Source organism: Nilaparvata lugens, chromosome 6 (assembly GCF_014356525.2).
Source record: "Nilaparvata lugens isolate BPH chromosome 6, ASM1435652v1, whole genome shotgun sequence".
NCBI lineage: Eukaryota > Metazoa > Arthropoda > Insecta > Hemiptera > Delphacidae > Nilaparvata > Nilaparvata lugens.
The window spans coordinates 14,723,034-14,738,185 of NC_052509.1; the positions used below are offsets into that span (position 1 = coordinate 14,723,034).

At 32.1% G+C, this 15,152-nt stretch overlaps 1 protein-coding gene across 1 annotated transcript in view; it reads right to left on the reverse strand.

Annotated features, from left to right (window-relative positions):
- LOC111052058 (ABC transporter G family member 23) overlaps positions 1-15,152 on the reverse strand; it is a 50,618-nt gene that overhangs the window by 5,052 nt on the left and 30,414 nt on the right. The window contains 11 exon segments of the mRNA XM_039430188.1: positions 402-472; positions 1,024-1,074; positions 1,076-1,140; positions 1,624-1,801; positions 3,975-4,182; positions 5,612-5,745; positions 6,631-6,768; positions 7,844-7,937; positions 8,948-9,055; positions 9,568-9,722; positions 11,654-11,786. Coding sequence (XP_039286122.1) covers positions 402-472; positions 1,024-1,074; positions 1,076-1,140; positions 1,624-1,801; positions 3,975-4,182; positions 5,612-5,745; positions 6,631-6,768; positions 7,844-7,937; positions 8,948-9,055; positions 9,568-9,722; positions 11,654-11,786 — 1,335 coding nt within the window.

The window sequence follows — 15,152 nt, forward strand, 5'->3', positions numbered from 1 at the left end:
TGCATTTATTGATTGACATATTTTCAAATTGGCAGTGATAAGTAAGTGGATTAAAAGTAATAATGATTCAATAATTCTTCATATCATGTGAATATAATTATGTTATTTCTAACAATATGACTAGGTTTACCTCATAATATGCTAGTTGAGCCACAATAATTGATATAGCATGATTTTATTTTCATTTGGCACCTTCCAAACTTTTGTACATTTTTATGCCATCTTCAAACGTTATACTATAATTATAATTAAGCACTACTATTTTCATGTATCTATTCATAAGTCCGCTGCATTTTGTCTATTCGATTTGTAATTTCATGGCAAATAATTGAATTGGAATTCTAATATTCAATTACCGTACGGTAACTCACTATCATGGAATTCTTGATAAGCCTACTTACGTGCATATGATTCCTGCCGAAGTATAGTGACCAAATACAGGGATATTATCTCCATATATGGCTTCCTCGAACTGAAATTAATAAAGTGGAATATTTTTATTCAACATAACCATGGTCTTACTAATTTCATTCTTTTAAATTAAAATAATAAGTCTTTGGAGCAAGTAGTATCGTATTTCTAGAAACAATTGAGATATTTGGTATTTCATTTTACAATTAGAATACATATTATATTTGTTAGTACATCGTAGCTCAGAATGGATCAAGAAACCATCACCTACAGTTATAATTTTATCATGTCATACAGTACGGTATAAGTTTACAATAAGATATGTTCTAAGAGTCAAAGTTGTGTATTCTCTTTTTCCATTGGTGATTGTATAATTTTTTCTTCCTTTGTCAACAAAGATTCAATTTCATCCAATTTTATTAATGGAGAGTTCAAGGTGATGTCATTCAGATAGAAAAAAACACTTTTAAAAAATGAATAATAATCTTAGAAAGATACATGGGAACTTCATGTATAAAAAGTGAATTGAATAGACTATGAGTGATTAATATTGAAATGGGGAGATCATTACACCTACAAGATACTTTTGTAGCTTTAAAATAATATACTTACTCTGACTGGAATATAGGCAACCTGTGGGCTATAACCACATTCACTGAGTAGAATTTTGGAAGAAATCCAGGGTCAAGAATATCAAATCTCGTCTCATCAAGTTGCTGATCCATTGATCTGAAGAATACAAAGGAAAATGAATAACTTTTAAAAAATAGTTTTCCCAGTTTATTAAAGCGTGTAACCTGCAGTTCATTTTAATGAATTTATTAGCACTTTATTTACTTTAATCTTATTTCCAACTAACTAGTTTTACACTCAATATAATCTATTTCCTATTAAAATTGAATAATTTGAATCGAATACTCTATTATATTTCAAAAATCTAAATCAAATATTAAACACTATAGTATCTTTCAGAAATATAAATCACACTCCATTATATTATTTCAAAATCGACATCAAATTTATTGAATAAGTGGAATATGATTATTCAAGTGAAGAGAAAAAAGTAGCTAGTCTGTTAGTAGACAGGATAGCTTCAGAACGAAAAATTGAAATGAATGTCTATCCATTATTTTCTGTCTATTGTTTGTGTTGTTTGATATTTGTTCAATTATTTGTTATTTGATAATTGATTGATATTTTGATGCAACTTACTTGACATATCCAGCCACACGTCGACAGTACTAGCATCAACCACCCCATCAGGAGTAGCCTGTCCCTCTTCTATCCTCTTGATGACAGACTCTGTGTAATTGCTAGCAAAGCGAAGGATGCCCCAGATTTTGCCTCTCCTCAGCGACTCTTTCGCTGAATCGAACGTCTGATGGTGGTGCTGTTGGGAATAGTTATGTGATTAGAACATCATTCTGTGGAAGCTGTAGCCTACATTCACATGGATTATGACTATGATCGATCTTATGAACGCCATGAGAAAAGTGTGTGGAAAATTCAAGGGATCCAGATGAAAGTGTACAAAAGTAGGTGTATGAAGATTTTTTTCGAAGTCCAGGCCATCTATTGACTCGGTACAAATGAACTATATATGAGGTATAGGCAATATATTCAGGAATAATTTATTATTTTCGTCCGTTTACTTGTATTTTGATATGACGCTTTCCACTATACCAATCCAATCATAATATAAATTGAAAAAAATGGTACCTATCAATATATAAGATAGATGTTCAAGATGCATTGGAACCTAGGAATTAGGAGACTCAGGAATATCTTACATATTTGAAATGTTGAATTTTCAATAAATCAACTTTTTAAATGAAAAGGATTTTATTTCTAATATATCTTATTTAGATAAGGTTAAATTCTTAATAAATCAAAGCCTTTCAAATGAATCATGTCCCCCGGTTTGAGCGCTCTTTGGTATATTGAATTTATACAAAAACACTCTCTCAGGTTCTCAGGTCTACTTGAGGGGTACCTGAGGGTTCTGGAAGTGGATAATATCAACAATAATCGTATTCACTGATATAGTGACGATACAAAAATGAACTTTTGATTCTATAATTTGTTTTGGAAAATTGTACTTGAACATGTTCTAAGGTTTGACTGCAGCAGCAAAGACTTGTTTTAGCGGCAGTGAATAAGATCTGGATTGCTGTGCTGATAGCGGACCTCCGATAGGAGACGCACTAGAAGAAGAAGAGATGTTCTAAAAGCAGAAAACATACATTGATGAACATGCTCATGAGTATCTGGGTATGATCAAGGAATGAGCCAGAACAACCTCTCCAGAGCATGAGTTTGTAGTATGGAAAACACTCATCTCAATATTAAATTTTCACAATAAGTCTTCCATGTCAACCTTCTGCTATACGAGTAATCTATAATGAAACTCACTCTGAACTATCAGCATTGATTGAATGAAGAGCATCGATGCTATTATATAAAGAATATTGCAAGTTTTATAGTCACCTCACTTATGATAGGAAGTATAAGAACACTTGCTCTAAATATCAGATTATCCAATACAAATGATGAATTCACTCAAGAAAAAATCAGAGCATATGAGCATGTACCTAGGATATAAGGATATAATATACTCAGAGGATATATACTCACTTCTTATTTATACAGCTCAATGAGGATTTATTGAGATTAAGTCTGTGCAAAAAGCTTAAGAAAACATTTTACTGGCGATATTTTTCAAAGTTTCTCGATTTGTATACTGGCAAGCTATCAAAACAAAAACGTTTTCTCAGGAAAACATTTTTTTCCGAACATTACTTTTCGAGATATGAGCGCTAAAAGTTTAAATTTTTGGGACAGATCATTTCAAATTGGGTAAGAGATAAATAAATCCATGAAATTTTAATGATAAATTCTTCATGGTATTGTTGATTAAATAAAACGAAAATTTTTCGAGAATATCAATTTTTGAGAAAGTTATTCAATTCACAAAAAACAACTCAACTAAAAGTTATTTTTGGTCTTTTTTAGTAAATGAAATAATTTCATAACTCTGCAACTTTGCCCAGCTTTAACTATCAACTATTAAATTTTTTTTATTTATTATTATTTCATCCACTAACCTCCTAAATAAGGGTTATTTGGACTTGTCAAAATCGTAAGTCGATAAAATACAGAACATAAATACATGAAAAATCAGTACATTTTTTTATTCTCTCTAAACCCCATCTCGACGCTCGTAGTACTCTCTGAACTCTTTACTTGAGTACGCGCATATGGACAGCAGCTCCTTCTTTAATTGATCTCTGAATTTTGTACCAGTCATTTCTTTCATATGAGCTTTTAAATTATACAACCGAATACCAGAACTCCTAACACCTCGCTCATACATGGTTGTCTGGTGTGTGTCGTCTCTTAGGTTGTTCCTATATCGTGTTGGGTATTGATCAGCATTGGGTAAAGTGTCAGCATTCCTTGTATATAACAACATATCATTGCTTCTCATTCAATAAATGTAATAATTCAAAGTGAATTAAGCATGAGGAACATGAGGACATGCCATATACAATTTGGACACTCACAATTTCGAAAGTTTTGTCTCTGAGCAGGTCGATGTAGGTGCAGCTGAGCGGTCGACCCGAGTGAGTGCAGTTGTAGTCTTTGGGCACCTGGCAGGATGTCTGCTCGTCGGAGACCACACCTATCGACAGACCTGTCGGGTTCACGGTGGTCACCTCGTGGCAGATGAATGACAGCGCGGCTGGCAGAGCTAGTAGCAGCATTAGGAAACTGAAATTGCAAAGAAAATCCACTTATCTTGTTAATTTACCAACTGGATGATCCATACTAGAAGCAAGGATCATCCTGGAAGACATTGAAAATAATAATAATCTATTCCAATTAGGAAGCTGGAATCGAAAGGGAAAATCACTTGTTAATGGACCAACTAGATGAGTTAGGAGCTAGGATCATCCTACAAGACATTAAAACAATAATATATCCCAATTAGGAAGTTTCCAAGTTGGAATCGAAAGGGGAAGTCACTTGTTAATATAGGCTATAACTAGATGGGTAAGGAACTAGGATCACCTTCTTCTTCTTCTTACAGCTCAATCGTTTGATTGGTTGGCAGCCTTCCATCTAAATCTGTCCATTGCTACTCTCTTCCATTGTTCATAGCTCATAGCACCCAGATCCTTCGTCATTTGTCTTAAGTACTGTAGCCGGGGTCTCCCACGACCCCTTTGTCCATCAACTGATGGACCTTCCAGAATGCTTGACGTGAATGCGTCGTGTCTTATTATGTGTCCAATCCGAGAATGTCGTCTGGCCTTGAGAAAATTCAGAAGAGATCTTTTTTCTGCCGCCCTCTGGAATACCTCCTCATTCGTAACTCTGTCTGTCCATTTTATTTTGAGCATACGCCTCCAACACCACACTTCAAAAGCATTCAGAGTCTTTTCCTCAGCCTTACCAATAGTCCACGTTTCAGACCCATAAAGAGCTATACTCCAAATGCAACTCTTTATTAGTCTCTTTCTTATTTCCAAGGTTAGACTATTTGAGGAAAGAAGCTGCCTTTTACTAATAAAAATACCCTTAGCTTCTCTGATTCGGCGCTTTATATCCAGTCTATATTTTCCATCTTCTGATATAGGTAATGCTTCCAAGATATTTGAACATTTTTATTTGCTTCAGGGCGTAATTATCTAATTTAATGGACACATTCTCTGGGACTTTTGAGCAGACCATTACTTCTGTCTTTATCTTATTTATCTCCATATCATATTTATTTCGTAGAATCTCATGCAAGGTGGTTAGAGCTCTTTCTAAACTTATTTTATTATCCGCTATTATAGCTATATCATCTGCAAAACGAAGCATCTGAATCCGAACTCCATTTACCTTGATGCCACTACAGCACTCCTTGCATTCATTAATAGCTTGCTCTATATAAATGTTGAATAACATCTAGGATCACCTAGAAGACATTAAATAACTTATACCAATCCGTTATTGATTAAGCCTACTAAAAATTGGTCTCTTTGAATACAAATAGTTGAATAATTCCATTCATATAGTTCTGTAAATCTTGAAAAATGCAAAGCTTATGTGTAAAAGTTTCTGTATATCATATGATAAGCTATACATAAATGAGAAGAATCACATAATATAATGGCAATATTTTTTCCGACAAAAATTTGTTCAGTTTACTCACGGTATATTTCTCTTGTTCCATATTAGATGCTTAATTAGTTGTGCTAAAAACCTCTGCGTATTCCATACTTTATTCGTTTCCAATAGAGGTAGTCGTTTTTGGTTTTCATCGATAACAGGATAGGGTTCTTCCACCTGTAAAATTCAAATGTTTCAATAATTTCAAAATTTCTAAAATAAATTTTCCTTTGGTTCTGTCACCTTGAAATATAATTTTCTCACATCTAACTATATTTCAATCAACTTTATTCATCGGTGAAATAAGATGAATTAATAAACAGCAAATACTACAAAGTTATGAATTTTTATAATTAAATTAATGTAGGCCCACTGTTAGTAATAAGATACTTGTATATAATAAATACTGTATATAAAATTTACTTATTGCTTTATCAGCGAACTAATTATTCTTTTCAACTGAAGTTTTTCAACTTTTCAACTAAGGTTCTTTTCTGAACCTAAAGTGAATAAAACTTAATTATTATTATTAAACGAAAATCCAAATTGAATGCTGTAATTCACCCCGAAGACGTCTGCTATGTACTGCAAATATTGACAACAGGGTAAACAACTAGATGAAAATTTAAAAACTTGTTGTCATTCCCTGGCTGACAACAAATTTTTTTTAATAGTAGCGCTCATCGAATTTCCATCTAGCTGTTTACCCTGTTGCCAATATTTGCAGTAACGGCAGAAGTCTTCAGGGTGAATTACAGCATTTAATTTGGATTTTCGTTTAATAATAATAATTAATTAATTAGCATTATTGATTAATTACAAAATATCTCAGTAATTTCCATCTGTGAATAAAACTTATTAGTGAATAAAATTTCTTAAACCAAATTACTGCATTCCAATTCCAGGTCTATCAATCAGAATTGGGATAAATATGAAATAATTTAGATGCTCACACCACCAACATGTCTTACTCCTAAATCATATTGTGAGCTACAATAAGTATTTTCTAAACGTATTCTTCGATTCTGTTAATTTAAAAGTATAAAATGAGAAATATCTTACCTCTTGTAAATCTAATTCTTTCTGTTGTCTTTCACTGAGGACTAGAAACACATGCTCTAAATGTGAACTATTATGCTTGCGCATTAGTTCTGTAGGTGATTCTTCGGCTAATAAAACACCACTTCTCATCATACCAATCTGAAATGGGAGAAACACTTGAAATAGTGTGTTATTGTATTATATATATTATAATTATGTATTATATATTAACAATAAAAAATTCCATGAATAATATGCATTAGTAAATAAAAAAAAAGTAAATTCGTATGGCTTTTGTTGGTGGGGAGTCCCTTGCGGGAAGGTTCCACCGCCTGAATATATAATTTGAGCCGTCAATAGGCCTTACGACTGTCATACTTCAGCCGGGACTGACAGTTTAACGTGCCCATCCGATAACACATTAATAATATGCATTACGATTGGAATACTATATACAAGTGAGTATAGGATAAATTCATAAGTCATATGTATCATACTCTTATTTATTTATTTATCATTTACAATCAACTCAAGCACAAAAAAACAGACTACAGTCCAAAAATTTTCTTCATCCCAATTTCATAAAATTAATTATTGTCCAGATAAAGGTTATGAGCGACTTTCCAATTCTCCACTAAAATTCTCTTGGAGAAGATCATAATCTATGAAAATAATAATTAATCACTACTCTCTGCGTTTCTTAAAATTCTCCTTTACGGTACACGTTAGATTATACGAATAATATGAATTTTATGAAATCAAAATTTTATAAAATAACTTGATTAATTCAATATGAAGGGATAATTAAGTGTTATATTAAATATAGTTTGGTGTTTTAATTTCTCTAAATTAAAAATGTTTAGCTTATATATATATATATATATTTTTAGACAAAAATTGAACTTTAACGTTTTACAGTAGAAACATAACCTATTTTTTGGACATTTTATTAATTTATCAAAATTTGGGGATGGAATAGAATTGGGCCAAGCCTGTTGTTCTTTCCTAATTATATTTATATGATTTGTGACTCTGTCCACGAATAAATAGATAAATAAATTTCATATCCATTTGGTAGCCTATGTATGTGTAAATTTCTGGATTGAAAAATCCCTTTAAAACATAAAGGAACCGTATAATGAGGTGTATTACTTTTGCAATTAAATTTTCCCAGTGTCTTCAAAGCTTATTCATAATAATTAATAAACTACTGTATATTTGAATTATTACTTACTATGTTCGCTTGCCTAGCTTCTTCTATGTAATGCGTTGTGATTATAATTGTTTTCTTATGGAGAGTGGTAAGTTGAATTAGATGGTTCCAAATCCTGAAAGAACACAATACATTCAATCTCTCGAAACTCAAAATTTGTTCAAATTGAATTTGCAAATTGGCATATCTTCATAAATATAACAATCGGTGAACAGATTTCCAAAAATTTGTGCGAATACATGTATCTGGTTCATATTCTGAGTTTGGAAGCTATAAAGTGTATAAACATATAATAAAGTAATTAATAGGGCTTTTTTCAGGGTTTTCTTAGGAATTGTTTAATAATTATCATTGAAATTACTAACACCTACTATTTTCAAACATTTTTACTTGAACACAAATTATTTAATTTTGACACTTGAAAATTGTATGAGTGCTCAAAGCAAGTTTGTGTTTATGTGAAAAAGTTTAAAAAGGGACTAGTAATTTCTAGAACATATAGAATTTATAGAATATAGTATTTCTAAAATAATTGAACATATTATAGTCTATCAAAAATAATATTGAATTATGGGATTGAGACTAAATTAATCTTCGATCTTTTATCGAGTTGGTACCATCGTCGGTATATCATCAATAATCTTTAGTACATTAGACAAAGAGTTTTAATAATAATTGGATTATGATATTAGTAATCATTTTATTTACTATTATAATTATCATTATTTTATTGTTATTGTTATAATTAAATTTGAAATTTGAATTATTGTGATAGGTACCGTTATTCATCTTATTCCTTAACTCGGGACCACTACTGTACAGGTCTGTAAATGTCTTTCAAAGGTACCATAAAACAGTAGTTGACTGCCAACCTCATAATAGAGAGCAACAACCATCAGTGTCAGCTGATATCCCCAATTAAAATGTGTGTCCAAGGATAGAATGGCCGTTTTCAGACTCACCGATCCCTCGACGGCACAATACGACAACGACAGAGCTTCCTGTCCTGTCGTGTCGTGCCGTCGAGGAATCGGTAAGTGTGAAAATGGTCATTGCCTTGTTATTTGCCACTTATAATATGGAATATAGATGATAAACGTAATTGTAGTTTTCCAGTTATCTTACGTTTGGCTGAGAAGAGGATCGACTCCCACAGTGGGTTCATCAAGGATTAGCAGTTCGGGATCATGGAGGAGTGCCACAGCAAACGATGTTCTCCTTTGTTGTCCCCCACTGGAAAAATTGAATGAAATGGAATTATCACCAGGAAATAGAAGACATACAAGGAATAATACATGTAATATCGAATCGAATAATAGATAGGTGATAAGCAAGGAGATCGAAATCAACAAAATTGATCAAAATGAAACATCAAGGTGAAAAAGAAGGGATATTTCAAATTCCACATTATTTATTTGAACCAAACTTGAGTTCCAATACACTAAGGCATCATCATCAGTGATCGTTTTTGATTACATTCTGATCAGACCAGACTTGGTTAGACCACTGATGCATTGCCTTAGTGCATTGAAACATTTGGCTGAAATAAATTACAATGAGCTGACAATATCGCTTTCATTTCACCTTAATATGGAAAAATTCCACAATATCTCTGTTGATTCTACAGTGAAAATCTTAACAAAATTAACTAGTCAATTTTGATTGAATCGAAACTGAATCGAATAATTTAATACCGTAATTTATCTCAAATAAATGTTCAATGAATAATTTTGTTGGAGGCCCACCTCATTGTTCCAATAATACTGTCACCAGGAGGCAAATCGAGGAGTGGGATGAGCTTCCTTTCTTGCTCCTTAATTTCCGCGTAGTTCATATTATACAGTCTTCCGAAAAATTGAAATGTTTCTGATATGTTCATATCGTTGTATAGGCCGAGTTCCTGTCAACAGAAAATAACAATAATTCACTATTTATGAATAATATAAAATAGATATTTGAATCACATACCATAAAATGAAACAGTAGAACTATCATAATTCAAATTAACAGTAGCCTAATTCAGTACAATACCGTTGGAGAGAGCACATTACATTATTTTGTAGTATTATTGTAGTACGGTACCGTCGACCGGGGTGATTTTGTCTCATCTCGTGGAAAAATATTCAAATCAGTTTATTTCCTATCTCGGTATTAAAAAGAAATGTTTTTCTAAATTTGTGAAAGGAATTCAATTTTCTAAGTAGCCTTTATAACTTCAGTAGATCTGTTGGTTATAGCTGTGTTTTTTAAACATAAATTTTTCAAAAATTAGAAAATTGATTTGAATTTCTAAATCAAATTCCAATATTTGGAAGGATGAATACTCTTATTTCTACCTAGAATGATATGCGATCAGTATCCTGCTAAAGACTTCATTTTATCTTCAACTGAATGTTATCAAAAAATCAATTAAATAAAAGTGTCATGTAATATACTGAATACTGATTACTTCCTGTTTTGAAATTGAAATCTGCAAACATAGCTCCATATTCACTCTATTTGGAGCATTTTTATGGGGAGTAGAGCCTGATTTATGATTTATGGTTCGTTATGTTTCATTTTTGCCGAGCAAGTCTGTTCATCTCCTGTTACCTTCATTTCCTGATAAGAATACCTGTTTTTCTGAAGTTGATGCTACATTCTGATGGCCTCAAATTCAAATATCAAGGTGCGATGAAGAACACGGTATGGAACTCCTCTAACAAGATTATTTGCATAGCTATCGAAGAAGTAGTAACAATTCAATGATATTTAACAAAAATGGCACTGGTTCTCTATAAGTTATTTGTTCTACTAGGTTTCATCAATCATTGAATACATTTTATCGTGAACTATAAGTACAGTTTACATTAAATTTTATTCTCATTCCTCTCAGAATTTTATAATAAAATGGTTTTATTAAAATAAATTATAATTAATGTCATCAAACTCTATCCTTTCGTTATCAACTTGTTTCGAATATGTTAAAATGACAGAAATTGTTTCCCTAAAATTGCAGTAGGCTACGCATTAGCACTTTGGTTGAAACAATGAATTATTTAGTCTATCGTCATTGCTTTCCATACCAATATCAAAATGCTTTCCATCTTTCCTATGATTGTTTGGATGAAAATGCCACTTGATAGTAGGCCTATACCGAACAGATGTTTGTGTACCCCCATGTATGTTCATATTCCAATGATTCTTATGATTTATTAATCATGATGGTACTAGATTATCAACTTCTTATTATTCATTGGCCAGTTTCGTGAGTTTAACTTGTGAAATGTACTCATTTGAAAGGATTCTTGCAAGAGTCTATCAAGTTCTCATTTATTTCAGAATAATGTTTCTAAACCACCTTCAAAGAGCTGACCCACTTAAAAGAAGCTCAAAGTAATATGTATTTTCATATTTTATAGGATTCTTTTGATCAAACAAGAATACAGACCTAATTATCCATCAACCAAACAGTGGCATATTTTGAAGTTCTCATTTGGTTTCAGATGGTGATATTAAAGTAATCGTATAAATTTATCGTATCAATCAGACAAAATAAGTTATCAAGTCTTTGAGAGCCCTTAGCCCTTAAAAACCAGATAAGGGGAAAGCAATAAAGGCTTAGCCAGAAACTGCTCTTCTCATGATATTCTTAATAACTATGCAGTTGAATAAATAAGACTAATATAATTTGAATTTTCAATTGTAATGTCGTGGTTATTGAAGTATTTGTCTCCTCACAAACATTTCAAACCTGAATAATGTTATCCTGATACAAGCATACATATAATAATTGTATTCATGAATAATGAATAAACTTTGCATTTTGATTGGATTATTTTATTCGCTCACCTGAGGCATGTATCCAACATTATCTTTTCTTTTGGCAGCCACTGCGATCATGCCTGCATCTAGAACGGTCCTATCGACTAGAGCTCTCAACAGGGTTGTTTTGCCACAGCCACTTGGTCCTAATAAACCATAACTGAAAGAATAATAACATAATTCAGTTGTGAATTTCAATAGAATATGGAAAACAATCTATAACAACAAACAAATAGAACTACAATAAGAAAATAGGTATAGGTGAAAACCCAGTAGGCTATAGATGAAGAGAATTCTTATCATTTTTAAGTCTCATTTTTGGTAGAAGGCTAATCGGTTGAAAATTTATCAGATCAATCAGACAAAATATGAAGTCTGTGAAAGCTCTGGATAATAAGGCTAATTCTGTGACCTCTCTGATACAGAATTTCGTGGATAGGAAAATAACAACACTCCAATATATCTCCACCATGTCTCAACAGAATCAATAATGTCAGCTATGATTATAACTTTCTGGTACTTTTTTGATATTGGAATTTTGGCTCTATGCAACCAGTATTGGCATATTCCAACTATATAACAATACTGGTAAAGAGAACGATCTTTACTCAGAGAAAATAGAACTAATAGATCATTTTGACTCTCAAAAAGACTCCCAAAGACTCTTTGGGATTTCATTGACAGACTCTGAAAGGTTGAGAGTCTAGTCTTCTCTAAGCTTTTTAAGAGAGGATTAGACTTGACAATAGAATAGGAATTGGTTTCTAGATTTCTCGTTCTATTATAGGAAAATAGCGCCACTCCACTATGTCTCATCGGGATCAGTTATCAGCTGTGGTTATAGCTTTCCAGTATTTTCCTGATCATTGAATTCTGGCTCTATGCAACCAGTATTGGCAGAGAGAGGACTAAGTTTAAGGCGAATCAGCATGGAAAAAATTGTGATTCTAGCCCTATAGATAGCAGCACTGTTGGGGTCAAATTACTTTATGTGATTACTCACTTATTTTTAGTCCAATATGGTAGACCAAAACTGTTTTGCAATCAGCTTAAAGGTTTGAAACTCGCTACCATATGCTTAATTTTTTTTCCAATTTGAATAAGTTTTTACAATTGATAATTTTTATATTAAGAAAAAAATTAGGTAATGAAGGTAGTCATTTTAAAGGCAAATTTTTTCAAGAATTTTAAAATTAATTTCAAACAAATCGGTTGAACGGTTCTGTCGGAAGCGCGTTTTTAATTCCAATGCATTGTTCAATTGGATTGTATTGTTCACGCGGTCAGAACAGCAATCAGGACAGGTCAGTTCACTGCCTAAGCCTAACGCACTGATTGAGCGCCTTCTCACTCATTCTCTCTCTCTTTCTATCTGACTAGTTCCAGAGCTTTCTTTCTTCGGAGCTGTAGTCAGTGACCATATCGTGGTTATTGTTGTGGGAGTGAGTGATTGACATAGTTTGCAATTCACTTAATTCATTTTTTTTTTAATCTGAATAAGTATTTACAATTGATAGCTTTTATAATAAGTAAAAATTTAACTAATGCAGGTAGTCATTTTAAAGGCAAATTTAAAATTTTAATTTCAAACAAATCGGTTTAACGGTTCTGTCGGAAGCGCGTTTTTAGTTCCAATGCATTGTTCAATTGCAGTGTATTGTTCACGCAGTCAGAACAGTAAAATAATAATGATAAATAAATAAATTTATTTGTTTCAAGCACATATGCTTGATAATACAAACGAGTTGAGTTGAATACAGTCATTACATTCCATGATATCAAATTACTGGTATGTCTTAAATCATATATGCTTTAAATATATATCACAAGTAAGAGTACTTTAGTAAGTATATGTTCCTAATATACAGAAGAATATATCTATTACAATCAAAAAATTTGAAATTTTAAAATAAAATATCAATCTGTACATTTTCATTTAATAATAATTCCATAATATCTATCAATCATAGCATTCCAGTATTATATATCTACCTATACATATTTTATAAACGTGCAATAACAGTTCAACTACGAAAATAATGAATTTTACATAAAATTTATCCAATACTACATTTCTTACATACTAATAAAATACCATTTATAGTAATCAACAATAATAACATTCTAGTTTTAAATATCTACCTATTCGTATTTTATTAACAAAACGAGTAATAACAGTATTAACTTCAACAATAATAAATTCTAGACAAATAATACATTTTTATATAATAATCCATCACACATACAATAATCTTTTCCAACTATCTAATTTTTAGAGCTCAATCTATCCCCATCAAACTTACTTTATTCAGCTCAATGCATTCCCCACTTAACCGTCTAAAATGAGCATCGAATACTTTTAATATTTTCAATGATATCCTCTGTTTCCTGACTATAATTATCGGACATTATTCAAGTGCTTATTTTCATAGATCTGAATTCGATTGCTTTCATTGTATACACATACAAACGGTTGATTTTCTGCTCCATAAAGTTCGAAGTAAAACCATGAGTTTGTCATCGTCAGTAACTACATTTGTAGTGAATTTTTCTAGTGTCTTCTTATTCCACCATACATCGGGCACCTCAACAGAAAATGCTCCACAAATTCACAAATTCCTTCTCTTTCATATTACAAATAGGGCATTCTAATGAGCTGTTAATCCATATTCCCAGGTCTCTATTATTATATAAATAGAAAGAGTCAGAACAGTAGCACACGGTCAGTTCACTGCCTAATGCATTGATTGTGAGCATTTTTACTCGTTCTCTCTCATATTCTCTCACTCTCTTTCTCATTTCCTTTCTAACTAGTCTCAGAACTTTCTTTCTTTGGATCTATAGTCAGTGACCATTATCATGGTTATTGTTGTGGGAGTGATTGACAAAGTTTGCAATTCACAAAATATATTTCTTTGCGTAATGGTTCAATCAACAATTCTACGATTATTGTGCAATGACAAAAATAAAACAAATGAATAGCTGTAGTGTGAACTTGAGTGTAGTTTTGAAACATCAAAACAATGAAGGTGAGCCCTCTTATGTCAACATTGTCCTACTATAGCATTGTCCTTCGTCCTAACTTCTTTCAGTTTCCATTGTCATTGCAAATTCAACCCTCAATAGTTGTCACCACCTACCCATTTCACACCCGCTCATCCTTTGTCTATCACCACCTACACCTCTAATGTCTTTCTTTCCTTCACATGACTGTAGTGAACCTCCCGAGCTGTAAAACTCACTCAGGAAGTATTGTACTAATTTTGAAATCCGCGATTCGTATAATAATATTACTCATCATGTGTTTGTGAATGTAACTTATAGAACTTTATGAATACTTTATATATTATGGAATAAGTCAGAATCAAAATTCAAGACAGACAGCTGAAATCACGTGTTGACACATAAACGACAGACATTCTGTATGATTACTCGCAAAACACAGACACCCATCAACTGGTTTGGTGATGTCACCACACATTTTTTCTTACACAATAATTCCAATGTTACCCTGATTCAATACCCG